This window comes from Stegastes partitus, unplaced genomic scaffold (genome assembly GCF_000690725.1).
Source record: "Stegastes partitus isolate 25-593 unplaced genomic scaffold, Stegastes_partitus-1.0.2 Scaffold267, whole genome shotgun sequence".
Classification (NCBI taxonomy): Eukaryota; Metazoa; Chordata; class Actinopteri; family Pomacentridae; genus Stegastes; species Stegastes partitus.
In genome coordinates, this window is record NW_007577998.1 from 26,167 (window position 1) to 52,555 (window position 26,389).

A 26,389-nucleotide genomic window follows, 5' to 3' on the forward strand; every position below is an offset into this window, starting at 1 on the left:
AGGGACAACAGAAGTGGACCATCAAGCTTGAAAAAGATTTAATTTCAAGGTTAGTTTTTTGGGTGTTTTTTTTTTTTTGCAGACTTTAAAAGCTGGTAAAGCAAGGTCATGTTCAGTACCATGGAAAATTCTGGTGTCCACTTAAATGAAACACCCCCTAAGGGATGGGTTGTGCACATCCTGAAATTAAACATAATTTCACTAGTTTATTACTTTCTGGTTCTCAATGTTTGAGTTTATATTGTTTTAGAGGAGGGAAAGCACACCCAGAGGGGGCCGAGGTGATGACGAGAGATTTCAAAGAAGACAGAGCTTGGGGGACAACAATGGGATTATTAATGCAAATAATGACAAACTGCCACTAAAATCACATGAATCTATTGGATTAACACCCAGGGGAGTCTCCACCCCCACTCCTTCCTTAATTTGGGATACAGCGGGGGAGCAAGCAAATCACCTCAAATGACCATGTCGGACACCTGAGTGCAGCATTTTGTTGTGCATTAAAGGGGCTTTCAAATCTCACATATGCATATTTATGCTTCTGTGGAAATGATGAGAAGGAGCATCTCTCTGAGCTGTTCTGCCAACTTGTGCACAAACATAAGCAGATGTTAATTACAGATGATAAATAAAAGCATGGGAATAATATACGCTTCCAACATTAAAGTATTACCATGTGGGGCCCTTTAGCGACACAAAAGCCCCAAGTGATTACATATTTATAACCAAACCTGGCAGCAGCAGCCCGAGATCCAGGTTGAACTATTGATCAGACCTGATACTGTCTGCTACCATGTGATCTTAAATGTTTTTTTTTATTTATTCCACTTTTAAAGCCTACTCACATGCATTTAGAAACAGCAGCGTGCACTTGAAAGGCAAGGGAATTAGTCACAATTATTTAATTTACGTCAAGTGAAATAAAGCAGCTTTATTGCAAATGAAAGCAGGCATTATTCCTGAATGTCACCGGCCAGAAGTGTGTTATTTGTTACTCTCCTGCAGTATTGATAATGAGGATTTATTATGGCACAGTTGACAATGAATGCAATGTGCATGCGTTAGTGGGAGGGATTATCCACCAAGTAGGGCAAGTGGCTGAGGCTAAGGACTGCAATTCCATCCAGCCTAGTTCATTTCAGTCATCCGCTCAGTGCACAGACGGGACAAGGAGAGCAATTTTTCAGCGCTGCTTTATTTGTCAAAAAAAAAAGACCCTCTCCAAATAAAAGTAAACAACAACAACAACAAAAAAAGAAAAGAAAAAAAATGGTAAAGTACATGCGACAGCACAGCGAGCTGAAACCCGAAGAGGTCCTGTCGGAGTCTGATGCGTCCATGGACCAGCAGGATTTCGGAGAGATGTCCGACTATTCTTTCAGCGACGTTTTATACTCCAAATGTTCCGCAATGGACCAAATCGGCACTTTTATGAAGAACGTGCAAGTGCTGCTCGATGCGGCCAATTACATTGAAAATATTGAGAAGAACAATGGAAGTAAGTAAACACGGGCTGTAGGGGATATTAACACGTAATGCGCCGAGCAGACAACAATAGAGGCGAAGGCGACAAAAGACGCGCAGCGGACAGATGAACTGGCCCGACAGCAGCCGATGGTGTTTCACCTGCTACTGGAAAACTGCTCGAGCTAACGCTGACACATTTAAATCGCTTGCAAAGAACTCGAAATGTTGCTTTAAATGGGAAGTCGGGGTGCAGTTGCATCGCGAGAGACGGGTTTTTATTGCAACAATAGCCTGCAGCTATCCGCTCCCGTTAAAAATGCTTTCCTTTTTTTTTGCAGACTATAGGAGATTTAACTGAACATGCACGATTCAACATCCCCATCATGTTCAATCGATATGTGCACATTTAGGTTCAAACATAAAGACGTTTATGCTATTTGAGGCTCCCAATTTAATCTTTTATCTCGGTTTATCGCAGCTCGTTCCCACATTACTTCCTGAAAATATCACAGCCGTTAAGAAATGCCGCATTTTCCGTCCCGCTTGCTAACCGAAACCGCGATTTGGGTTTTTATTTCGTCTAAAAATATCTAATTCGAAGTCCAACTATGGTTTTCTCGGCCAGTCGCTGCTTCCTTGTATGTGTTGTTCACATGGTTTCCACATGGAACAAATTGTAAAGTTCTCATTGGTCGGGACACATGTTCCCAGCGCTCGAGTCACTGCTGACAGCCAATCACACGCAGCCTTGGGTGTGACGTCGCATGTTACTGGGAAGGAGGGTTCATGGGAACTGTAGGCGAATTAAAAGCAGGTGGAAGAACAGGCAGCTACAGAGCAGTGACAGAAATGTACTATGTATTCTCACTTGGGAGTTATTTAGAAGATTTTTTGTTTAAGTATAGATGGTCTAACTCTCCAAAGAAAAATATCCTAAATGTTAATCACAAAACAAAAAAATGCAAGAAAACATTTTCTAAAAGGGATTGTCTGCACATTACACTAAGTTTTAGTTTAATTTTACTAATGCCACATATTGAGATGTAAGTTTCAATTCAGGCCAGCTAAGGTCACATCCATCAGGTGAATCTAACCACATTGTTGTTTGTAGCACATTTGTACAAAATGTACTTTGCATTTAATCACCTTTATCTTTTTCTTTTTTTTTTTATCAACAGAGTGTGAGCACGGGTATGCTTCAACATATCCTTCAACCCAGATTGCACATCAACAGAAACAGCGTAAATTCAAGAACAGGAAATTGGACAATAATCACAATAGGTAGGTTACTGCCTCAAGAAGGATCTTTAAATGAAATACACATTTATTCTTAACATCACATTCACTGTATTGTGGTGCTGCATTTGCTCATTTGTCTAGTAGATTTGGTTATATAGATTGTATAATATGTTGTATTTTGCATTATGAAGACGTGTGACGGTTGTGTTTATATATTTATCATTTCAACAGGTCAGCACACAATGAACTGGAAAAGAATAGGTAAGTGGAACAAGACTGAAGAGGTTGTTTGTGTTCATGTTTATGACAAAAACAGGAGGTGCTGAAAGGCAAAGACTACACGAAGGAATGTAAGATAAAGATGGTGAAATGCTATGAAGATTGCAGTCAGGTTATATTCTACCTACAGCTTATTTCAATCCACGTTTGATACATATGCATAGCAAAAGTCGACAGTGTGGATGTGCAAAAAGACAGAATGTCCAGAGTCTTTAAACTGCTGTGGCAAATGAGGGAGTTTCTCTCAGGTCAGCCAGTTGCTTAGAAATGGAGCTTCAAACTGACAAACCAAAACCTTCCTGCAGTCAACCATGTTTGCATATCTTGGTCCTATGCTAAATATAATGGGCGCACCATTTCAAAATAAGATGTACTGCAGGCCTGTAATTCAGATTATTATCATAACAGCTATTCAAAAAGGTGGTTTGTTCATCAAAACATTTTCAAATTATAAATGATAGCAGTGTGCATTTTGCAAGGCAAATAAAAGGGAGGTGTGATGCAGCCTCAGTAGCAGCACTGTTCCTGGAGGACATGCACACATTTCCCCAGTCAGCAAATGGGAACCGTCTGTTTCCAGACAACAGGGCTCCTTCCTGAGAGATTCTCAGCTGCAAATCCAACAGCAGCTTGCTTCCATTGCTCCAGGATGAGGCAGCCTCTGTTTTGAGCAGGAAACAAATGTCAGGACACGTTCGTCCTAAAATTAAATGTCCACCCGTGTGTGTGAGAATGTTACTTTAAGAGATAAATGATGAGGGAAAAAAGGGCATCTTCAAAAAGGAAGGCTCATAATGGACTTTTTTTTTTTTCTTACCACAAAATGGTGGCCAATGCAGAGAGAAGAGATGACATCATGACTTGACCTACATTTTACTCCATTATTTGAAAGGATAGTGAGTGTCCTTTGCCAGTTCCTGCGTTCATTTCGGACCGCAGGCCCGGAGGCTTTGATGGATCAGAAACAGAATATCAGGCTGAGCTCAGCATCTTTTAAATCTGGGGCCAGACAGATCCATATGTAATTGTAAAAGGAGTCCGATGGCATAGCTAATGAGCAAAATGGATAAACAGATAAAGAGGCCGAATACCCTGACAGTTACATTGCTCATCACAGATGGATAGGATGACTAGAATTGATCTAAAGCAATCAGACTGGATAAGGAGGTACTATTTAATCTGACAGGATCAGGATCAGTGGAGAGGAGAGGAATACATTAGTCTGGAAATCCATCTTTCAGATATCTGTCATGTATAATTGTTCAATAATGCACATTGCAGCATGTATGCTGTCTCTGAAGAGAAATTACCTTACTTGATTGCATCTCTTCCCACAGGCGAGCGCATCTCCGGCTGTGTTTGGAGAGGTTGAAGTCCCTCATCCCTCTGGGACCAGACTGCAGTCGGCACACCACGCTGGGACTGCTCAATAAGGCCAAAGCACATATCAAGGTGTGGTACTATAATACAGTGGTGTGGTGCTGTCTCAGGGTTGAGGGCTGATGTCTGTCAGTTTTTGACTACAAAATTATTAACGCAAATACATTTAGCTACTGCTGCTTTGTCATCACTATACATGTATTAACAACTGCCTCTGGTGGAAACAAGTATTTTACCTTGTTAACATGTTCATATGGTGTTTTTATACGGTGGAGGAGCACAATCATCAGTCACGCCATGGATGAATGTGTCTACCTTGAAACTACATTGTACTGATGACAGGCTCAAAAACACAGACTCAGACAGGGTTTCATATGTAAGAATATAAGGAGCCAATCCAGTCAGCTTGCAGGGTAGGACTTTCTGTATCAGCATCTTTCTTTAGAACCGGTTTCTGGATCAAACATGTATTACAGAATTACTCCAACACAACAACTTGTCCTTGTGCAGCGTGGGGTAGTTTGAGTTGCAGGTGAGCTGGTGTGCCTGAGCTGCCTTGAATGAGGAGGAACAATAGTGTAGTTACATCTAAACAATTTAAAGCAGGAAGGGATTATTTTTTATAGGAAAAGACTTGTAATTGTGTAACTTTGATACACTGAGATGACTTTTTGGAGGGTTAAATCCAAGACCGGAGGGGGACTTTGTTGGTTAATACCAGTTCAGGAACATAGCAGTACCAACATAACCAGTCAGTCATCATTATGAAAAAATGGCTTTTTCCAGGACATACAGTTTAACTTGTCATAGTAGGAAAAGTACAGGTGTTACCAAAAACATAAAGTGTCCCAGTAAGCCGTGGCAGCGTGCCAGAGAGCCAGCATGAACAACAGCACAATCCTGAAACCAAAGCAGCTCAATTATTTGTTGTGAAATGTCTCGAGTGAAAAGGCCTATTGCTTGTTATTATGGACATTTAGCTGTTTGTGGAAAATTGAATGTCCGTATTCACAGTATGTCCCTGTACATTGAACTAAGATACATTCAGCTGCTCCTGGACCTTGAGGCACTCTGGCCTTAGAAAAAACACACATATAGTTGCTGCTCGTAGCTCCTTTGAAAAATTGTCCATGGGGCTTTTGTCAGATTTGTCCTCGACAGAATTTTTATTTTTTTTACATCCTTGAGTATTTGATTGAATTTTGAGTCTTTAACACTACAGGATAATATATAACAGCATAATGACCACTGGTCTTCACAGCACTAGATCGTCCCTGCTTGCTAAGACTGCCCGGCTGAATGGATCACGAGTGTGTCTGAACTACATGAGATCGAAACTCAAAAGACTCTGCAGCACCAAAGCATTCAACATTAAACACTTCAGCTCCCCTGATGGCAGCAATCTAAGTCAAATCAATGTTTTTTTTGGAAACATTAGATATTTTTTACAGCTGGTTTTGCAGGCACAAGCAGTGGGTACCGGCAGAAGAATGAGCGAGGGCTTGTAATACAAAAGCAATCCTGGCAACAGTGGAGTTTATCACAGTGGGGGTAATGGGTAAAGTACCTGTGAGGACAGCTGTTGACTTTGGACTTTTTTAAGTCCAGGAAATGTGGCTTGTGAATGCTGCCGTATTGTATTTTTGGAACCAGGGGTTGTATAGCAGAGTAAGAGGGTGGAAGCAGGTAGAGCCAGCAGGAAGCTCATGGCTGCAAGAAGGAGAAAAAAAAAAAGCTGTATTGTGCGACAGGAAAAGCAAGTGCAACTATTACTCTCAGTTGGATGGAGGCACAATTCCAAAAAAATCAGTTATTTTACCTCATTTACACAAACGTACAAGTCATCTTCCTCAGAACTAGAACTTTAAGAAATTATTTTTGCTCACAAGGACCACACAAGGATAGTTAAAATACGTTTAACTTGTGATTTATGTAAGGTCAAGAGTGTTTCCTTACCCAAAACATCTGTATTTATACTTTAAGGAATCTGTGCTATCATAAAAAGTCTCTCTCTTATGGTACAACAAGTTGGGAAACATTAGAGATAATTAACAAATATGCAGTTTATAAAAACAATTTGTCCTTTTTTTTTTTTATCAGTTTTCATTCTACAAGTATCATCTCTATGTCACTCATTTCTGTTTTCATATCTAGCTGTACAGATACAACAGGTGCCACTACTTTCTCCATGTGCAGTAAAGTTTATTTAACAACTAACCTCTGTACAAACTGGACTTAGCTTTGTTTTTGCTCTTTCCTTTATGGGACAGTCAGGTGTGCTGGTTGGCATGAAGGGATCAGATATCCTTATGATTGTAGAGGTCCATAGTGCATCTCCAGGACTTTGGTTGTACTTTTCGTGGCCTATTTGATGTATACAGATTATATTTTAATTCCCCACTGAACACCATAAATGTAGTAAAATCAATGTCCACGGTGGGGAAGCTTAAACAAATAGAGGTAAGAAGGAAAAGAAAAAAAGTTTCAGCCAAATGCAGGACAGGATGACCTTTATATTTGTATGTATATCAGCCCATCCATCAGCCAGCTGTCCTTCTTTTCCAGCCAGTCATCTTTCATCTGAAAATACCCCACAATGACACCATTTATCTCCCTACAACCCAACCAACAAGTTGTTGTCCTTGTGTCCTGAATAATTCATTAGAAAGCGTAGGTGGCAGCAGCAGCAACAACATGTTACCATTATATCACAAAATACAAGTTCACTGTCCTTCATGAAGAACATCTAGAGAATCGTGCTCGTAATGATTTAAAGCGAAACCATTCAACAGTTTGGATCCATGCACATACACTGTCTACGTTATCTTTATGCTTCTACATAGCTAGAATATATTTAACTCTTTTTCACGCCCCTCTTTTTAGAAACTTGAAGAGGTGGACCGGAGGAGTCAGCACCAGCTGGAGACCCTAGAGAGGGAGCAGAGGCACCTGCAGAGGCAGCTGGCTCAGCTGCAGACTCATGGAGAGAGGGAGAGGGTTCGTACCGACAGCATAGGCTCCCGCATGGACTCTGATCGCTCGGAGTCCGACAGAGGTTAGTATCCGCAATAGAGCTAGCTTCAAATATCTACACTCACACGATTCAGGAGATTAATCTGTATTCATTGGTGTTTTGTTTCTTTCGTTTGAACAGAGGAAATTGAAGTTGATGTGGAAAGCACTGAGTTCTCCCATGGAGAAATGGACAGTGTAAGCACCAGTGGTGCAAGCGACCTAGATGACCACAGCAGCCAGCAGAGCACGGCCAGTGATGAGGGCTACTCCACTTGCAGTCTAAAACTGGCCTTCTCCGCTTAAAGCACCAGCCTATACTTTCACTTAAGCTGCAGTCTTTTTATGGCTTTCACCTTTCAAAGTACCAGCCTACAGCTCCATTCTCCCTTACAGTTTAGGTTAACTGTCCTCAGAAGAACCAGCCTCAGTCCCACCTTTACCTGACAAATCAAAACATCTGCTCCACCCAAGAACCAGCCTTAAGTTGAACTCAGTCTCAAAGTTTAAAAATAGTCTCTTTCCAAAAGCCAAGGGGCTCCTCTACATCACCCCGACACATTTTACACAGCAGTTTCAAATCTCTGGCATTTCTCATTTCCAACCTAACCAGTCACCTGAATGTCCCTTTACCCGCCACCAGCTTGAATCAACCATACCTGCACTCAGTACTGACCCCGTAGAGGACCCACGATCGCACCAGTGTCAAACACTGAAGGGGAAACTCTACCTTTAGTCAACGTGATCCTCTGAAACCAGCAAAAAAAAAAAAAAAAAACTAAAACCCCCCCTCAATACCAGCTAGAAGCTCACCATTGGGAACGTTTGCTCCATTTGCCTTGTAAAACTTTGCCCGTTTTCTTTGGATGATTTGTCCAGACAGCACTTATTGTCAATGTGTAAGCCAGTGGAAAGGGCTAAAATGTCTGCATTCCAAAATGTCTATATCACACTTCTATAACCTCTGCTTTAGGACCCACAACCTCCATCCATCCACGTGGTGTCCCTCTTCTTGAGTGAAATACAGTCGTATCCAAACAGGTGGTGTAGTCCACCCTTGTTATTCTAATTTATTTTGCATATGATTATAGTATTTATTTTTGGTATATTTAATTGTACTGTAGCTAGGTTTTGGTCATGCTTGAATGGGAAGAAGAAAAAAAAAACTCAGCTGTTAATTTTTTTTTTTTCATTGTTGTCTTTAAATATGTTTACCAAACTTTATATGAAATCCCCACTGAAGCATTTGCCGTGCTACAAGGTTAATCCATCATACTCAGTAGTGTTTTGTTGAAAGAATGCTTTTACACTGTGCGCAAATTCAATTTATTTAGACAGTAATAAGCTATCCCGCACTTGTCCAAGCACAAAGCTCAAGCAATAACGCATCTAGTTTTTTCTCTTTTTTTTTCTTCATATCTTGAACATTGGCTGGGTTTAGCACAATATTCTGTCCGTCCAACTCCAAATTACAATTTCCCACTAGCTCCGGTGGTAGTACCAGCTACTAATAATCAGCAGTAAAATGATTGTCATTGACTTTAAGATGCTATGGTGCATGTGTATTGAATGTAGCCTTTCTAATCATGTAATGTGCTTTTGATTGACAAGTCTTATAAACATGTCTGTAGCATGAACCACATAAACACCACAGATTTTTGTTTGTACTTAAGTGTTTAATACTGGATCTTTTTTGTATTGTAGCAGAAAAAAAAAGTACAAGTTCAAATCCTTGAAATTTGGAGATTTCTCACTGCTAATTCAATGTGTATTTAATACAAAGAACTGCACTGCTGACCTGTTCGAATCCATGAAACCAAATAAGATATTTCAATATGACCATTTATCTGCATTCTTCTGGTCCAAGTTCTGAGTAGATCACCACCAAATTGTGTCTTAACATGGGTATATGACTCTTGCACAAAGTTCCTTGTTACAGGTCTTTTATCCCCTCCCCCTCCCCCAACCTGTTTGGGAAACCTATAAAATGCACTATGAAAAAAGACTTTTGTTAAGGAAGTATGTTGAAGCACACCCCAGAATGTTTTTCTTGTGCTTAATCAGCCATCCAAGGTGACTTTTTTGCAAAACATGTGCTGCTGGTCCCCTGCAAATACTTTGTTACAGTTCCTGATAACTATCCCTGGAATCTTAATAAACCTCTACACACAGACATAAAGCAATGCTGCCTTTTTCTTTGCTGTTAATGTCCAATCAGCTTAGGTGACTTGTATTAGACCGACATACTGTGGTTGTTGTTCATTTGTAATTTTGTTAAAATACAAGTATCACATGTCAATCATTCAGAGTAAACACTGTGCAGAAAACACCCTGACTTGACAAAATGAGCATCGTAATCAAAATAACACAAACAAAAAGTCTTTAGTGCCACCTACAGGACCAGACAAAGCCACAATGAAAACATATTGCAAAAAAAAAAAAAAAACAGTGAAATGAGGAGGAAGAAAATCTTTAAAAACTGAAAACAAAACAATGTTTATTTCACTGTTATATACAGTATACAGAAATTGAAATGTAAATGCAGCCATTTCAAATAAACACCATTATTATTGTTCAGACTTCCCTACAATGGGACAGCGTTTAAAATCCGGCCTCACACCAAAATCTAGAAGTGTATGTTTGTACACATCTTAGCAGGTATTGGGCCTCAGTGGAGCCTGGGGACAAAACAGCACACTACGGCTTTTCTAAAACACCACCTTCTGTTCTTACATAACAAGTGACCTCGTTCCAGTGCAGGGAAAATCCCTTCCTATGTGGATTTTTGTTGTCGTTGTACCTACATAATATATAAGAAAACTACAACGATATTTCAAACACTGGTGTGCAAGCAATTACTTTTCAAGGCTTTCTTTACTTGAGAAACTTAAATCATGTATAAACACAATGGAAAGCACCGATACACCTAGTATACAGTGGATTTTTTATGTACAGAAAATATTAGGTCATTGCGGCATTAGATGTCTGACATTGTATTTGGACGTGTCGTTATACTGGGTCATAGGTTTGTCTGCAATACCACATGTTCCCACTCCCACCTTTCCATTTACACTCTCTGGAGATGCAAATATGCTCCTCTTTACCTGCAAAAAAAACCAGAAATGCCACAATTAGCAGTTACATAACATTTTATTAGCAGGTAACCTCTACTGCACTTTATTTTATTTCATCTATCCATCCATCCATCTGCTGTAATACAGAATATTTTGGTCTAGTGTAGGTCGATGCACCACAGGTGTCAGAGAACTAAGTTTGGATAAATTCAGAAAGACAACTTACCTGTCCTTTCTTGTTCTTTGAGTAGGCTTTGTTGTTGAACTGTTGCCACTTTGACTTTTGCTCCTCCCTCTCCTGCTCCAACTCCTTCATCCTCTGTACCTTCTTCTGAGCTTTCTTCTTCTTATACTCTCTCTGCTCTGCTATCTGCTCTTTCCTGAAAAGGCAAACAGAGAAGAAAACATGAACCTTGTCCATGATGTACAGGCACAATCACTAACATGTCAAAAACAGAAATAAAATTGTAACCTTTCTAAATCCAACATACAGCACACCTTGAAGAAGAAACTGTATTTATAGATAATAATTAAGACAACATCTATGCAGGTACAGTATTGTGTAAACTGACATATTTTACAATGGACTTTAAATAATTCAGTTCAATTCATTTTTTTTTTTTTTTTACATAATCCCAATTCACAACAAAAGTAATGTCAGATGATGTCACATAGTAAATTCAAGACCTTAGAATATATTATAAAGAGAAACCCCACATATCCAACAACTTGAAAACCCATGGTAAAAAGCACAAACACATATAATGTGTCTAATTCACATTCAGTTATGAGAATGGAGATGATCTTTCTTTGTGTAGAAAGATGACACAATTACTGTATTTAAATCAGTCAACTACCAGAAGAAGTCACCAACAGCACTAATAATAAAGCTAGGTGTTAAAGGTGTATGCAATAGTTTCCACTGTCAAGTCAAAGTTATTCTGGTGAATAGTTTTAATCTGATGTTTCCATAATAATCGTGTTTTCCCCAAATTCAGACACCAAACAAAATGTGACAAATTATGTGTTTAAACCACCAGTTCTCAAAAGAATTCATTTAACTGTTGTTTGGCATTTATAAACAAAGGACAGCTGCAAATCATCTGCTGTAGTCACTTTGAAAAAACAATAAACACAAGGTACCGCAGGGCAAACTAAAGATGGCACAACAGAGTGTTTATTAAATACTACTTGACTTACTGCTGCTAATTTCCTATATTCAAACACAATTTATAAGGGAGATTTCCACTATTATACAAAGACTAAAGAGATATATAGAAGTCAATGTGTGCTGGTGTTGACCAAGTGTGGAAACCCAACCAAAATACTCACAACTACCCAGCAGTGCTGTAAAAACAGCATTTAACAGCAGACTGTCCATTTCACTTTGTCAGTTTCTTAGTTTATCTTGAATATGTCAGTGTCTCAAAACAATCCCACTAATTCCCTTAAGTTGTCAATGGGGTTAAAAGAGAAGAAGAAGAAATTGTTCATACTTTGATTTTGGCTTCATGTTCCCATCCTCATCAGAGCGTTTCCCCTCCTCTGCTGCTTTGAGGTTCTGGAGAGGAATCACTTCAGCATTCCCATATCCAGTGAAGGTAACGGCTGCAGTGCTGTTGTCTCGGTCTATTTCTTCAATCTCAGCATCATACACCCTGTCAAAAAATCACGTCTGTAAGCAGGTGAGTATGAGCCAACGACTCAATCTCTACCTAATCCTACTACATCATATGTTATAGTATACAAAAGATAAGTGAATCTGTGCTACATGTGACTCCTGGATACTGTTACAGCATTAATCTAAGCATACATTTTACTTAGTAACTTAAATTTTCCCCAAACTGATCCTTGTTCCCTCAAGATTTAAAACATGGATGAAAGTTGTTTGTGTTTGCACTTGTTTCAGGCAAACACTTTGAGGGGAGAATAAAAAATGTGTGGCTTGTTCAGTCTTTGTCTCTGTAAACAAACATATCATTCCCAGAGCATCTTGGTAGCGCAGTTGGCCAGGGTAACACAAATACAAACACTAAATATTTACACCATAGGATTTCATCAACACCAGCTCCAAGAGAGGTATTCACTACTACACAGGTTGATGCATTTCATTGAATGTTTTAGCAAGTACAGTGGTAGACACTATAAAATAGACAAATAGAAGGCAGCTGACTCAAATGGTCTGGCTTGGAGAACAGTGAGTAGAACCTTTTTTACACTGTCAAAAATGAATAACAAAAACTGGCTTTGGCCCAATGTACAAAACAAACAAAACACACTGATGTTCTCACTACATTATGTAGAAATAATTTAGTAGATGCTTTTGTCCAAAGCAATGCACATAAAGCACCTAAAATGCACAACTGACATAGATGGAAAAATTCAATTCATAAAGCCCCTATTGCAATTCAGATGATACACTCAAACTGTAGCGCTATAAAGGCATGCAGCTGCATGTAATGTTTTCATTTAAGGAGACTTGTGACACTCACTGTCCATCCTGACTCCACACAGCCAAACACCTGTCTCCCACTTTCCAGCCATGCTTCTGGGGTACTATGTCTGAGCCACTGGTATTGGAAGTACCATCAGTGGGCTGAGAGGTCAGGAGGTCTTTTGTCAAGTCAATGACTTCCTGCAAAGGAAACACAATCAACAATGGGTCAGATGTTCATAATGACCGCAGGCAGTGTCCCCCCTAGAACTCTAGATGGCAAAAATTACGACTGCAAAAGAAAGGAATGGGTTATTTTTAAATGTCACTGGCCAAACCAGTTGCAGCTTGTCATAAAGTACAGCATTGTGAAGAGTCCTATTAACAAACTCAACACATAAGGGTTGGTCATTTCAACAAATATGAATGCTAGATTTTGAAGATTTTATTTTATTTTCTACATTATATTAAGAAAAATATGTTTGTGGATATATGATTATTTAAAAATATAGTTCACAATTGAATTTCCCTTCTGGGATAAATAAAGTATTTTTCATTTCATTCATTTCACAATAAAATATATCATTTTTCTAACAAGTGCATGTCTGTAAAACGTTTCCAGTTTTAAAACTTTCAAATGCAATTTCAAAAACTAGAATTTAAACCATTTAAACCACATACATTGTGAGTTTCAGTCGTTAGAGGTATGCTGTTATGCATTAAATATTTTTACTCAGCTCCCATACAAACATGAAGTATGTCGTAGTGTGGTGCTAATCTGTCATTTTGATGTAGTGTTTAGTTTACGCGGACACACAAACCTGTAAGTCTTTCTGTAGTTTAAGAAGGTCTTCATTGTCTTGGTCGGTAGATAAGGCAACTTCCACTTGCTGCAGCTGGGCTTTGTAGCTGCTTAGCTGTTTAAGCAAGTCCTCCGACATCTGTGTGTTGACATTTAACAGAAAAAAAAGCTAGTTATCTTAGCATCATGCTCGATGAAGTCAGAGGTAAACACCGTACGCTGGCGTACTAGCTGACATTAGCAACTAGCCAGCCACATACATTTCTGGTTTAGACAGTATTAAACACATTATGAGTAAAATGTGACTTATGCAAAATACAAAAACCATGATATAATTTGTGTCGACCCTCACATTTACGTTAGCATGACGCTAAAACGGTTAGCAAAATCCCTCGGCCCTTTCGTCGACGTAAATGTAGCGTTTGACGGCTAATGCTAACAAGAAGCGGCAACAAGGAATCGCACAAAATAAGGCATTAGTGTGGGAGCTTACCTTTATATTAATGTTATTGGTCGATAAATAAAACAAGCATTCAAATCCAAACTGGGTAGTTTTCCAAAACGTCGGCTTTAAAGAAAGAACAACAAAACGCTGTTCTTCCTCCAGTACCCAAAGAGCTACCGGAAGCCCGTGGAAGATTTTCTCGCGATAACACGGGGCTCAAGCCAAAAACGTCTCACCAGCGCCCCTATCGGCCAGCAGTAACATGTTCAGGCTGCGGTTCACTTTCTCGCAGGCATCTCATGCAGCCTACTATGCACTGCTGAATGGGCCTAGCCAGATGGGACCTAGCTACGGAGCCACACAGACATATAAAAATAAACTATCCTTTTTTTTGTCATCTCTGTTCCTCCACAAGCCAGTGACTTTAAGGTGTTTTTCCCACAAATGTAAAGCAGGATCTTGTAAATATGATTGCATCCGTATCTCTATCAATGATGTAACCTTTAGAAAACATAAAAGATAAAGGTTGCACACACACACACAAAAAAAAAATCTTCTGAAAGCTCCAAAAACCTTAGTATCTTTAAATCTGTATGTCTAGCAATTATTGCAGGAGTAAGGAACAAAATCACAGGGAAAGAAAATGCTAATATGATTCAACAATTTTCCTAGAGGTTTCTGAAATAGTTGAACACTTTTCAGGTTTCCAAAAATTAATTTACTGAATCTGTCAGAGCGGAAAATCATTAAGCAGTTTATATATGTAATAATAGATACAGTCACAAGAATGCAAGCTTTGTATTAAGAGGTCACAAGCAAAAAGGTGGAAACTGCTGTCATTCTCCTGCGAGATGAAGATTAGGTGTGCATCTTCAAAAAAATATTTTATTATATTTATATTATATTACAATATGTGTGCTGAGAAGTAAACAAATGATAATCTTCAGGTAGATAACAAATCACATAATTAGGAATTTAGCTGATAAGCCAGCTTTCTACTCGGCTATTTAGACTGTTTCATCAAACGCATTACTAATATGTGAGCGTGCTATGCTTTTGTCTTTTACATTTTAGGATGTAGTAATATTGGAGGTCTGGTAAAGTTGGATAAATAAAGAGCCTTTAACAAAATGACTGGTTAACTAGTGATGCAAGCTGGCCAACATGTTTGTGACTAAATAAAGCAGCAGATAAGTAGAGGATAAAACAATAAAATAAAGCAATGGAAAACAGTAGAGTGGTCAAGAAAAAAACACTATTTAACATTTTTTTCTTTTAATTTATTGTCACAAGCATCACATCAGTAATGTCGCCCACAAAAGGATTTAATACCAAGTTAAACCTTGCTTAAAAAGTCATACAGTAGCCTGTAAAAGAAAACTCTCAGCTCATTTATTTCGACTCATTCTACCTCGACGACAAGTAAAGCAAACATTTGTCGACCTGAGATTGTAATTCTTGCCAAAGTGCTGCACTTGCTGTACTCTGGTATTATTAGCGGCTGATTGTAAGTGACTCTCCTCTTCTATCCAATATTATTTCAAGCTATTTTTCCCTCAAGATGTATCTGAACATTTGCTCATGAAATAGACCTGCGGAACCACACAGAGTGTACTCTTATTCCATTGTAATTTAATAGACTACAGATATTACTTCTATAAATCAACAATATTATTGATGTCATAATCAGCTAATGGTTTCAGTGTCTAGGAGCAACACCAGATCTCTTTTAAATCTCCAGCGTTAGATGAACCCCGCCCATTCCTGTTCTCACTGAAGTGGAGCCAGCATCCCAGATCCTCAGCGTCAGATCAAGCCCATATAAAAGACGAACACCACTTCAGCCACAGCAGATGAAAAGCCCTGCCTGAGCCAGCACTGTCTGCAATATAAGTCTGTTTCTTGAAATGTCTTCCAAGGGATTTAACTGCAAGTTTCTATTCTTAAAGGTTGGTGGATGAAGAATTATTTTTGAAAGAATATATCTCTTTTTAAAACTATCTGATGTGAGAATCTGGGAACATATCAAAGTTTCCTTTACTTCTGTCTTTTGTTTTTTTGTCTTTTTGATATACAGAAACATTTCTTACCTTTCTTTTTTTCCTCTATTGGTCTTTATTTTCTCACTGACGAAGAGGAACGAAGCACAGCAGATTTATTTCAACAATCTCTACCACTGAACAAAATGAAAAGAATCAATTCTCTGATGCCGTGTTCCTGAATGGATGCAATTAATAGACTGCTGGCAAGCACGGCTTCCAAACCTCCTGACGAAGCGCTGTTCTGACAGCATCATCGGCATCACAGCTCGTCCTGATGGGTTATCTTAACTTCACCAGTGGAAATGAGACTTTACCTTGCAGGCACCCTTATACCGTGCAGACCTCTGTACCTCTGACAGTCCTGGTGGGTATCCTCATCCTGCTAACTGTGTTTGGCAATGTCATGGTAGTAATTGCTGTGATCACAAGCCGAGCCTTGAGAGCACCTCAGAACTTGTTTTTAGTCTCTCTGGCTTGTGCAGACATCCTGGTTGCCACCTTAGTGATGCCATTCTCTTTAGCGAAGGAGCTGATGGGTTGCTGGTGCTTTGGTGAAGTGTGGTGTAAAATCTACCTGGCTTTGGATGTGCTCTTCTGCACCTCATCCATCTTCCACCTGTGTGCAATAAGCCTGGACAGATACTGGTCTGTCACGCAAGCGATTGAGTACAACCTGAGAAGGACGCCGCGCAGGATTAAATGCACAATCTGCCTGGTTTGGGTACTTGCGGCCATCATTTCAATCCTTCCGCTGATCACGATGGAAAATTACAAGGATAAAGAGAAAAGCCCTGAATGTGACATTAACAGGGAGAAATGGTACATTATTTTCTCCAGCACCGCCTCCTTCTTTGCACCCTGTTTCATTATGACTATAGTGTACGTTAGAATCTACCAGATTGCCAAGAGAAGAACAAGAGCCCCGCCAGGAGAAAGGCAACGAGAAAATGGCAACTCAGAAGACGCGAAGATTGGTTCGGATCCCCTGGAGAGAAAAGACAGAGACGAGAGGGAAGTAAAAGTGGGTGACGGTAACGAGGTCAATGGGTTAGATGTGGAGGAAGAACCTTCCTCGTCTGATGGGAACGAAACCATCCTGTGCTCCCTGAGGAAGAAGAAGGGAATGAGACTGAGTAAAGTGACTCAGGTGAATCCTGGGGAAACCTCTCCAAAGCCAGAGACGCAGCCTTGTGTCAGAGTGAGCAGGTGGAAAGGAAGGCAGCACAGGGAGAGGCGCTTCACCTTCGTTCTGGCTGTGGTTATGGGAGTGTGTGTTCTCTGCTGGTTCCCCTTTTTTTTCACGTACACGCTCTCTGCTGTGTGCGACAGCTGCATCCCAGAGACGCTCTTCAACATATTCTTCTGGTTTGGTTACTGCAATAGCTCACTCAATCCCGTTATATACACGATATTCAATAATGACTTCAGGAAGTCTTTTAAAAAGATTCTTTGTAAAAGGGACAGAGGAGGTTTGTGAGTAATACTTTTATACATGCACGTCAAATACAAAAGCTTTTTGGGTCGTCTACATTAAGTCTCCTATCTTTGTAAATACAACATTAAAAAATATTGGAAGATATTTACTGAATATTTGGAGAAAGAAAATCAATTGCAGCTTAATTTCATTTTGTGTTTTAGCATTTTGTTGTCAATAAATGGTTGTTTTGTAATATTACAGTAATAATATTCATACAAAATAATCTAATGTGCAGTTTGTTTTGCAGATACACTGAGACTGTGAGATCAGACTTTACCATTGTGTAACTCTAACAACATAGACAACACATTTTTCACCAGTTAAATTACTGTTTTGTGACAGTAATTTAACTGGTCAGGCTGAATGCATGCTCCTAAATGATATTCTTGTTGGTAACATGACACGAGACCAATATTATAGTATTTAAACTGTCATGGCTGCATCAAATGGATGGTTCATACTGCAATGGAAGGAAATGTGTACTCGTGTTAATTGTACAATATGTTACAATGCTGTAAATGCCCTGAAATGTTAATAGTTTGTAAATAAGAATGGTCAATAATTTCATCATGCCTGACAAGTGCTCAGAGTGGCAGGAAAATATATTAAATGTCAAAATGATGCACATTTATTTTCAAAATTCTGTCTCTGATAATACATTTTGTTTTTAAATGTACAGTATTTATCTGTACAGTGGTACAAACAATAGCAAAAGCCCATGAAAGCAAACTGTACCCAAAAAAGACGCTATCCCCAGACCACCAACTATCTCGTTCTCTCATAACAAGCACAAGAACAAGACAATTAGAGCAAAAGAAAATTATGCCCTGGAGGCGCGGGTGGCACAACAATATCTGATGCAGTTTATCATGAATTATAGCCCTTCATATCAGGATATCATTAAGTCCTTCCCTGGAGTCAAACAGAAGTCCTGCAGTGATAGAAATATGAGGAGCTGCTGCAAATTACACTGTGAGGTTAATATCCACACATGCTTATCAATGCGCTGTATTCCGAGACTTGATCCGTTATCAAGTGTCCCCCGTCTCTTCTTTCCTGTTTAGCACACTTTTCACAGCCTTACAGCCTTCTGTTACATCGCCTTGTTGTTGTAAATACACTGTACAAGCTGAAATAAAAGAAACGCACCGTCTATAATTGCTTTAACTTAGCAAACGTTTCCATCAGTCACCTCAGCACAGTCAATAACAAAGTGATTCCCACGTCTCGCTCTCTGGGATTCTGCTGTTTTGAGATTCCTGTGGTACACATGTTTGGGTTTGACCGTGTCTCCCAGTCTTAAGATACTTAAAATACATCTTTTACTTCACCACAAATGGCAGACCTGACTATTGCTGATAAGAGTTCCCACAGTCTGACAACAGAAGTAGAAAAACACACAGCATTTGAGGCTTTATGCTAATGAGAATTTGTGCAAGATAAATGGATTTCCACAAGGTTGTTTAATCATTGTGAGGAGATATGTAATGGCCCCGCTTTAACAGCACTCGTGAAAAAAAAAAAAAACTCAAATAGATAATTACAGCTGTTGGAACATTTTATCAGAAGTAGCTGCTTGTATGAATAATGAGCGACCGGCATTATGGCGTTATAAAATATTTTCAAGAGAAACACTTCTACCTGGCCCCGATCCATTGCACATCAGTGTGTCTTGAGAGATTAAACTGCAGTGATTACCATCTGAATGCATCCTTTAATTAAAATGACAATTCTCCTGGACTCCATCGCTATGCTTGAGCAGCAGGACGCATAAATTACATTTTTAAAAGCACACGCTCACCAAGCAATAGAGAAATTAAATGTCAAAAACGGCCATTACATTGCTCGCCCAAAAATAATAATGAACCAGTACAAGCCATAAATATGTATTAAGAGTTCACTTGGTGACAACTTGTGATTAGTTGGTTAAATGTAAACCACAAAGCTACTGACATATTGAATGAACCACGTCTTTCTGGATGTTTTTGTAATGATTAGAAGTCTTGTTCCACATCAGCGTGAATCATGATTGGTGACAAACTATAAACACTTGGTTGAACTTGCTAATCTCTGCATGTGTACACACAAGTCCACTTTTGCTGTCTGGTGAGACGGTGATTTATTTCCCCCTCATAAGGCTCCCGAGCATCACAATTTATGATTGTGGTACCACAACTTTATAAGCTGCTTCTGGCAGGAGTTCCCACAACTTTCACACAGTTCCCCAGTCAGTCTGCCTCATTTTATTCTAATTTCCCCCGCCTACATGTCAGCGAATGCTTTTTAAAGCTAGTCATGCATCTCAGAGGGGCTGGTGAACTTACAGACTATTAAAGAACCAAAGAGAACAGCCTGCATCCCAGACAAACAGGGACTGCCAAGTCAGGATTGCAGAGAGTCAGACAGAGGCATCAAGACCACACTAACAAGTTTAAACCATAGCTGGTGATGAATAGAGTGTTTTTAATTGAATGTTGGGTCATTCATTATGGATTGAGCAGAATGCCTCGTGCACACTGGGGCATATAATACTTCCTCCCTCTTGAATTGATAAGGATGCAAGATAATCAAATTAGACTGTGAGGGATGTCAGCAGCAGGAGGATCCTGTTTAATTTGCTTCATCGTTGCTGTTACTTTCTGTGCTCTTGTTGCTCAACACTGCATCTAGGAGGAAAATTTCAACCTCTAGCTCTGTTTGGTGTAAAAGATATTTCCAGTTGTCTGCAGAAGATGGCTGCAATTTTTGCAAGTCAAATATTTTCTAATGACCAAGAATAAAAATTGCAAATCAGGACATTTTCCTAAATGATTTAATGGTCCAATGTTTTCTGCCAGCAAAGCCTGGACCAATTATAGGCCGGTTAAGAGAAAGACCCCAGGGAAATGAGGAGCTCACTGGGAATTACGAGAGCCAAAGTGCACGGATGGTGTGGAACCCACTAAATATTTCAAGTGTATCAACAAATGGAGGCTCATTTTTTGGGACAGCTCATACAGTCTTTACTCATTCATGCTTTAATTTGCCTTTTTGTTTGTCCATGCAAACAGAAAATGACTGTTAAATTATTCATCAGATTCTGTTAACTATTTCACTCTTGTTAAATGTATCCCTTTTACATGGATGATACTTCAGGTTGTGCTGCGTGAGCAAAAATATAAAAGATGTTCTTCCAATATCAAGCAGTTCTTACATCTATAAATAAAAACTGAGAATATCATAAAATGTGTGGATCACTTATTGGCATTGCGATTCAAGGTCCATAATTCTTCTTCTAATGGTTCTCCAACAATTTTATTAGATAAATGTAAATGAGTTATTCTACTTTAAGCAAACTGGGTGTAAAACCTTTTTTGGCTACACTACCTCTGTCTTCCTCGTGTATTAACTTTGGTCACATTATTGTGAACTTTTGCCATTTTAACTCTGAAACAATAAAACGTGTTTGACAGGACGCTCTGAACTCTTTTGACCTTCTTGTGGCAACCAAGGCTTTTGGGAGAGGGAGAAGAGGAGAGAGGGGAATTGTTTGAAAAGGTTAAAGACTGAATTGATATTAAAAAAAAATCCCCAAATTTGGGTCTTACTCATTTGTCAGATCCATGACCTTAAAAATCTGTCCAAACAAGTTAAAAATGTATTAAACTTGTAGTTTGGGAAAGAAGTTAGATTCTTTTTGTTCATTGTCTTTAAAAGTTGAGTTTGTTTGTCCGCTGTGAACATACCACTATGCTTTCTATTCTCTGCAGTGAATCCTCAACGATACCAATTAAGCTCTGGCAAATCTGCTCCAGACATCGTAAGTCTTCCTCAGCCATCTTGTCATGTCTGTACTATTGATCGTATCCAGTTCCAGTCTGGCCTTCTCTCCCCCTCGTGCACACTTTATCTGTCCTCAGCAGCCAGCTGTTGTGGACAACAATTCATCCCTCAATGTGCTGCCAGCTATCAAGCACACCTACACACAGACAGAACAAGCTGTACGCTGACGTCTCTATAGGCTCTGACATTTACTGCAAAGGTGTCTGTTTTACCTCATTTTGAAAGGCTCTCGGAACACAAGACAAACTACCGTCACAGAGTCATAACTCACAATATCTGATTATTGGAAGTGAAGACATGACGTGACTACATTATGCAGATAGAGTGGAATCCATGCTTCAAGTTTATTACTGGCAATAAAAATAATTAGCACGGTTGTTTGCACATGACCCATTGAATAAGTGCAAATGAGGTCATAAAGGAAAGATAATGACTGTTAATTTCAAATACTAATGGGCAATTTGAACAAGAGTAAGACACACTTCAATGTTGCATTAACTTCATATATGATTTTAATAGTACTCTAACTACAATATTATTCTTTCAATTAGAATTTTATTGGTCGAGCTTTACTCTTAATGACGTCTTTTTTTAGTCATAGGAGTCGATGCTAAACTGGTTCTGCTGAGAACACTGCTATGAAGAGTTGTAACTAAAATCTCTCTAAATAGTTAAAAAAGAGACAGATTTCCATTGTTTCTAACTCTAGATATGTTGAAGGTACATTATCAGTCTTTTCAACTCCTGAAAAGGCACAAAATCATCGTTTCAAAGTACGTTTGGTATTTTGTTTTTGCGATTGTCTGTGGTTGTTGTTTAGGATGTTGCTCGAAATAACGCAGTGTTGAGCTAGCTGAGTAGCTATCTATATGTTGTAACTTCATATATGCTGAAAGGTTGTTTTGCTGTGAAAAAGGCTGATGACTTGATTGTAAAAATGTATTTACTTGCCCAACATGAGCTAAATGGAGCTTAAATAATTGTATTGAATGTGACAATAAAAGATAAGCTGAATATTTTTCCCATTGCTAACTCCTGTGCGCTCCCGCTGTTAGCATGAAAACATTGTCAAAACTAGAATGTACAACATTAAAATGTCTAAAAACAACAAGGCCAATGTTATATATTTTTTTGACTTGCGAACTTGCATTATTGCAAATGCTTACGACAATGTTTTAACCCAGAGAAATATGTAATTTTACTCAATTAAACGGTCAGTTTCAATGGTGCCTGTCAATGACGTTGTCGCCAAATGATGCATCAGATGGTGCCAAAGTAAGAAGCAGGTAAATTAGCCTGCTAGCTACTATGTTGGTTTTGCATTCGGCTGTTTTTATTTCTCACTGGTGATAGATAAGTTATTTTAGTATGATTTATTTATTTATTTATTTATTTATTTTTACAACAAATAACAATGCTAGCTTAGCTACTATAGCTGTATCGGTAGTCAATCATCTAGTAGTAAGTTGTTGTTGTTTACCTTTTTTTTTAGATAATGTTACTTGCAAATATTACATTAGATTTAACATGAAAATACGACTAAATGTAACGTGAATAAAACTCCACAACATTCTCTTGTCACATCACGTCAGATAGATTTTCATTGGTAAATGGTGGTGAAGACGACAACCCCCATAATTCCATGCTATTCCTTGACATCATCAAACTGCATCTCTTGATATTTTGATTAAAAGTGCCAAAAATGACACGCTGTGCCTTTAAAGCAAACAGGGTAAAGCTCCTCCAGCAGTTTGGCTTCACTTACTTGCTGCTGTTTTGAACAAATTTCCATAAGGGATGTACTCTATTTAAATATTTGGTTGCAGCTTTTGCTCATGTTGCTGCAAAAATGGCCGCAGTGTGATGTATACGAGGCAAGCAATTTAGGGTTCAACATAAAATAAGTGTAAATCAGGCCACAGATTGTTAGTGAGGCATTCTGGATGCAAGAGGAACAAGGGGATACTAGATATTAGCAATGCAAAGTGATGAATACAGAAGGAATCTGCTGAATTTGGCTTAGATTAATTTGCACCTCAGCTCTCATCCATAGTGAGTGCACAGTGATCTTACACCTGTTTTGTCCTATAGAGCTAACAGTCCAATACAGTGTTTGGGATTCTCAGCATGAGTTTAGTAGTGGACCATAAACCATATGAGTATGCCTGCATTAAACACACTGTCAAACATGATATGTGCAAAGTAAAGACAGAATTAGGTGACATTTTGGGCAGGTATGCATCAGGCAAAGTTAGAAGGGTTCACTTTCTTCTTGTGAAAAGTTTTGCCATGATTACTGACCTCTTGCTCCATGGGATTTCCCAACATGTGGCTGATTATAAGAGCACAGGCTTGTAGCTTGAATCCTAAGTGAAAGGCGGTGTTGCCTAGTTTTTGTGCCACTGGCTAGTATCGTTTACTCATCCATGGTAGATTTGTTGTACCAATTTGGTTTACACTTTCTTGGTTTGGCTAATGAAAAACAGGACGTGACTGTCTTCTGCCTGGAAGACAATACCTCTGATAATGGTAGACTATCTGTGGTGATTGGTGATAGACTTCCAGATGCTAATTTCTGGCTTAATTAAACGACCAGAAGGAGGACTTCCTTCCTTGGGGGGGTTTGCCAGTATTTTAGATTTTCTGTCTGTGAGTGTTGCACATCACCATACAAACTGTGCAACTTGATTTAGACTGTTAGCTTCCCTTTATATGTGTCTGAGCTGTTCTTCTACAGCAGTCGGATCTTTGGTTATTCTGTTCTGCACAATGATAACAGTGTATGGAAAGTCATTGCCTTTTGCTGAGACAGTTGCTCTTGTGATTTTTATGTTTTCATGTGTTATTCAATAACTGCATGTCATTCATCAGATTTCGTGTTGAATTATGAATAAAGCCTTTGATTACAGTCAGGATGCACACATGGCAAATGGCTTAATGTAACAATGGAGAGGTGTAACACCGCATTCACTGCTACACATAAGCCATCTGGTGAGGGCATTTTTCTAATATAAACTAGAATGTAGAGTGGAACCCAGCATTCATAACACTTAACAAAATTACTGCCAATATTGCCTCCATCATAAATTGCGACAGCACTGCATGGAAAATCAAAACAAATTACATCGATGGACTATTCTGTTATTTGAGATATCACCTGTGAAACAATCTGTATGTCTTGCGCTTTCATGAATGTTTATTTAGCTGTTATTGAGCATGTTACACGTTTGCATTGTTGACTGAATCAACATCACGACCGCGATACACGGCACGGAACAGAAAACCCTCAAGTGGCTTCGTTATTAGGATGTATAGGCTCTTGTTTCTCAAATACAGAACATGACTTCTAACCTGATGCTTCCGTTTTGTGAGTTTGCTACTGTTTTGGCTGTCACCTATAATGTTTCCAGTTCCTGGTGCAGCACTGGATTGATTATTGGTAAGTTTTGTTGTGATTATTGGACCTCACAGTGCCATTATCTGTTTCTATGTCCACTCTGATGATCCATCTGCCTGGTTTAATCAATATCTGTCTTGTGAAATCACAGGTTTTCCCAGGTGCTGCGTGACAAAGAGCACATTTTCTCTCGCTCTCTTTTTATTTATCTATTTTACAGTGAACACAATTTAACATTACTTTATGGGTTAATCGGTGTGCATCTACATTGTACGGTCAAAGTATAAAGGATTATTTAATAACTGTTTTCTCATTCATATGACAAGACCCACTTACTGTTTACCACAAATGGCTTACATTAAATAAATAGCAATAATCATAATTTTAAAAATGCCTTGCACAGCTATAGGGATTTTATTTCTAGCAAATTTTCCTTTCTGGTAAAGAGTTGACTTTTATGTTCTTTTTTTTTTCCAGACAAGTAATTTATCTTTCTTTTGAAATGATCTAGTGAGCGCCATATATTCGTTGTAAAACCATCCTCTGTCAGGAATGAGAATACATCCCAGAATAATAAGCCCCCTCAATTGTGGAAATAATTAAATTTTGCAAGAATAATCAGTCACGCTAATCTCCATGGCTAGCAAACGTAATTAAATTTTCTAGCCTCAAATTTGGACTTGCCTGCCCGAGAAATCATGAGCGATAAATATAAGTGTTTTACTCTGTCAAAATACAGCGCATTGTTAGTCACTTGTGCAACTGTTAGTTAAAAGGAGTCAGTATAAACCGCAAAGCATTAATTTAATTGTATGTGGCTAGGGACTCTTAGACGCTCTTAGATCAATACAGAGCAGAGATGCTGCGAGAGTACAGGAAGTGCATTGATGTGGGATGTACAGATGTACCACAGTGGGTTCCAGGTTTTATTCTTATTCCATTTTTACGTATGTCAACATACAGGGGAAATGTAGTTCCTCATGGGCCTCAGTGCAACACAGGACAGACATTTAAGGTCAATAAGTGCAACAAACAATAATAAATAAATTGTGAGCAATAAGCAGCAAAGGAGCAAATAAGATCTTTTTATGTAAACAATATTGCAATCAAGTGGCTGTAGCTTATAAATGCCATACAGTGCAAAGCATTGTAGGGAACATAAGGTAATTTAGTGATCACTTACCATGTGGATGTAGGTCTTTGGTGTTGTTTGTGGGATCAAGTTGCATGTAGGTTAGAATCATTTCAGGTTGAGGGAAGAGGATGTTGGAGAGCCTGGTAGTGGAGGCCATGGCTGGGGTGGAAACTTTCATTATTTGCCATTTCAAGCCAAATAACTGCCAAAATAGTTTGGCTCAGATGTGTGGTCCTCTACCTTGCATATAAAAGCAACAGAGGGATGAGCTGTGACTGCCATCTACAGACAGGTGTGTGAAACTGCTTTAATAAATTAGGTCAAATTAAACTGTAACACAATCTGACACGAGCAAAAGGACTTTTGAGGTTGTTGTTGGAA

The 26,389-nt window shown here is 38.9% G+C and overlaps 3 protein-coding genes across 3 annotated transcripts; 2 read left to right on the plus strand and 1 right to left on the minus strand.

Moving 5' to 3' along the window:
- Nucleotides 1-1,137: 1,137 nt before the first annotated feature.
- LOC103357669 (max-interacting protein 1-like) lies at nt 1,138-9,559 on the plus strand. Its single transcript, XM_008282325.1, has 6 exons — nt 1,138-1,501; nt 2,649-2,751; nt 2,941-2,970; nt 4,326-4,440; nt 7,252-7,423; nt 7,523-9,559. The coding sequence occupies exons 1-6, from the start codon at nt 1,273-1,275 to the stop codon at nt 7,684-7,686; spliced, it is 813 nt and encodes a 270-aa protein (XP_008280547.1). The 5' UTR covers nt 1,138-1,272; the 3' UTR covers nt 7,687-9,559.
- Nucleotides 9,560-9,857: 298 nt separating this feature from the next.
- smndc1 (survival motor neuron domain containing 1) lies at nt 9,858-14,327 on the minus strand. The gene is made up of 6 exons (XM_008282327.1): nt 14,184-14,327; nt 13,710-13,829; nt 12,947-13,089; nt 11,951-12,112; nt 10,681-10,834; nt 9,858-10,484 (listed from the first exon to the last, which is right to left on the minus strand). The coding sequence occupies exons 2-6, from the start codon at nt 13,827-13,829 to the stop codon at nt 10,347-10,349; spliced, it is 717 nt and encodes a 238-aa protein (XP_008280549.1). The 5' UTR covers nt 14,184-14,327; the 3' UTR covers nt 9,858-10,346.
- Nucleotides 14,328-16,451: 2,124 nt separating this feature from the next.
- Nucleotides 16,452-18,213, plus strand: LOC103357671 (alpha-2A adrenergic receptor). The gene has a single exon (XM_008282328.1). It carries the CDS (start codon nt 16,452-16,454, stop codon nt 17,652-17,654), a length of 1,203 nt encoding a protein of 400 aa, XP_008280550.1. The 3' UTR covers nt 17,655-18,213.
- The last annotated feature ends 8,176 nt before the right edge of the window (nt 18,214-26,389 follow it).

What these genes read in the sequence shown, in the direction of transcription:
- LOC103357669 (XM_008282325.1), top strand. Translation starts at nt 1,273, where the DNA reads ATGGTAAAGTACATGCGACAGCACAGCGAGCTGAAACCCGAAGAGGTC. An exon ending in AATGAACTGGAAAAGAATAG is followed by an intron (nt 2,971 to 4,325) that starts GTAAGTGGAACA and finishes CTCTTCCCACAG; the next exon opens with GCGAGCGCATCTCCGGCTGT. An exon ending in TCGCTCGGAGTCCGACAGAG is followed by an intron (nt 7,424 to 7,522) that starts GTTAGTATCCGC and finishes TCGTTTGAACAG; the next exon opens with AGGAAATTGAAGTTGATGTG.
- smndc1 (XM_008282327.1), bottom strand. Translation starts at nt 13,829, where the DNA reads ATGTCGGAGGACTTGCTTAAACAGCTAAGCAGCTACAAAGCCCAGCTG. An exon ending in GTGTGGAGTCAGGATGGACA is followed by an intron (nt 12,113 to 12,946) that starts GTGAGTGTCACA and finishes ATTTTTTGACAG; the next exon opens with GGTGTATGATGCTGAGATTG. An exon ending in CAAAGAACAAGAAAGGACAG is followed by an intron (nt 10,485 to 10,680) that starts GTAAGTTGTCTT and finishes TTTTTTTTGCAG; the next exon opens with GTAAAGAGGAGCATATTTGC.
- LOC103357671 (XM_008282328.1), top strand. Translation starts at nt 16,452, where the DNA reads ATGGGTTATCTTAACTTCACCAGTGGAAATGAGACTTTACCTTGCAGG.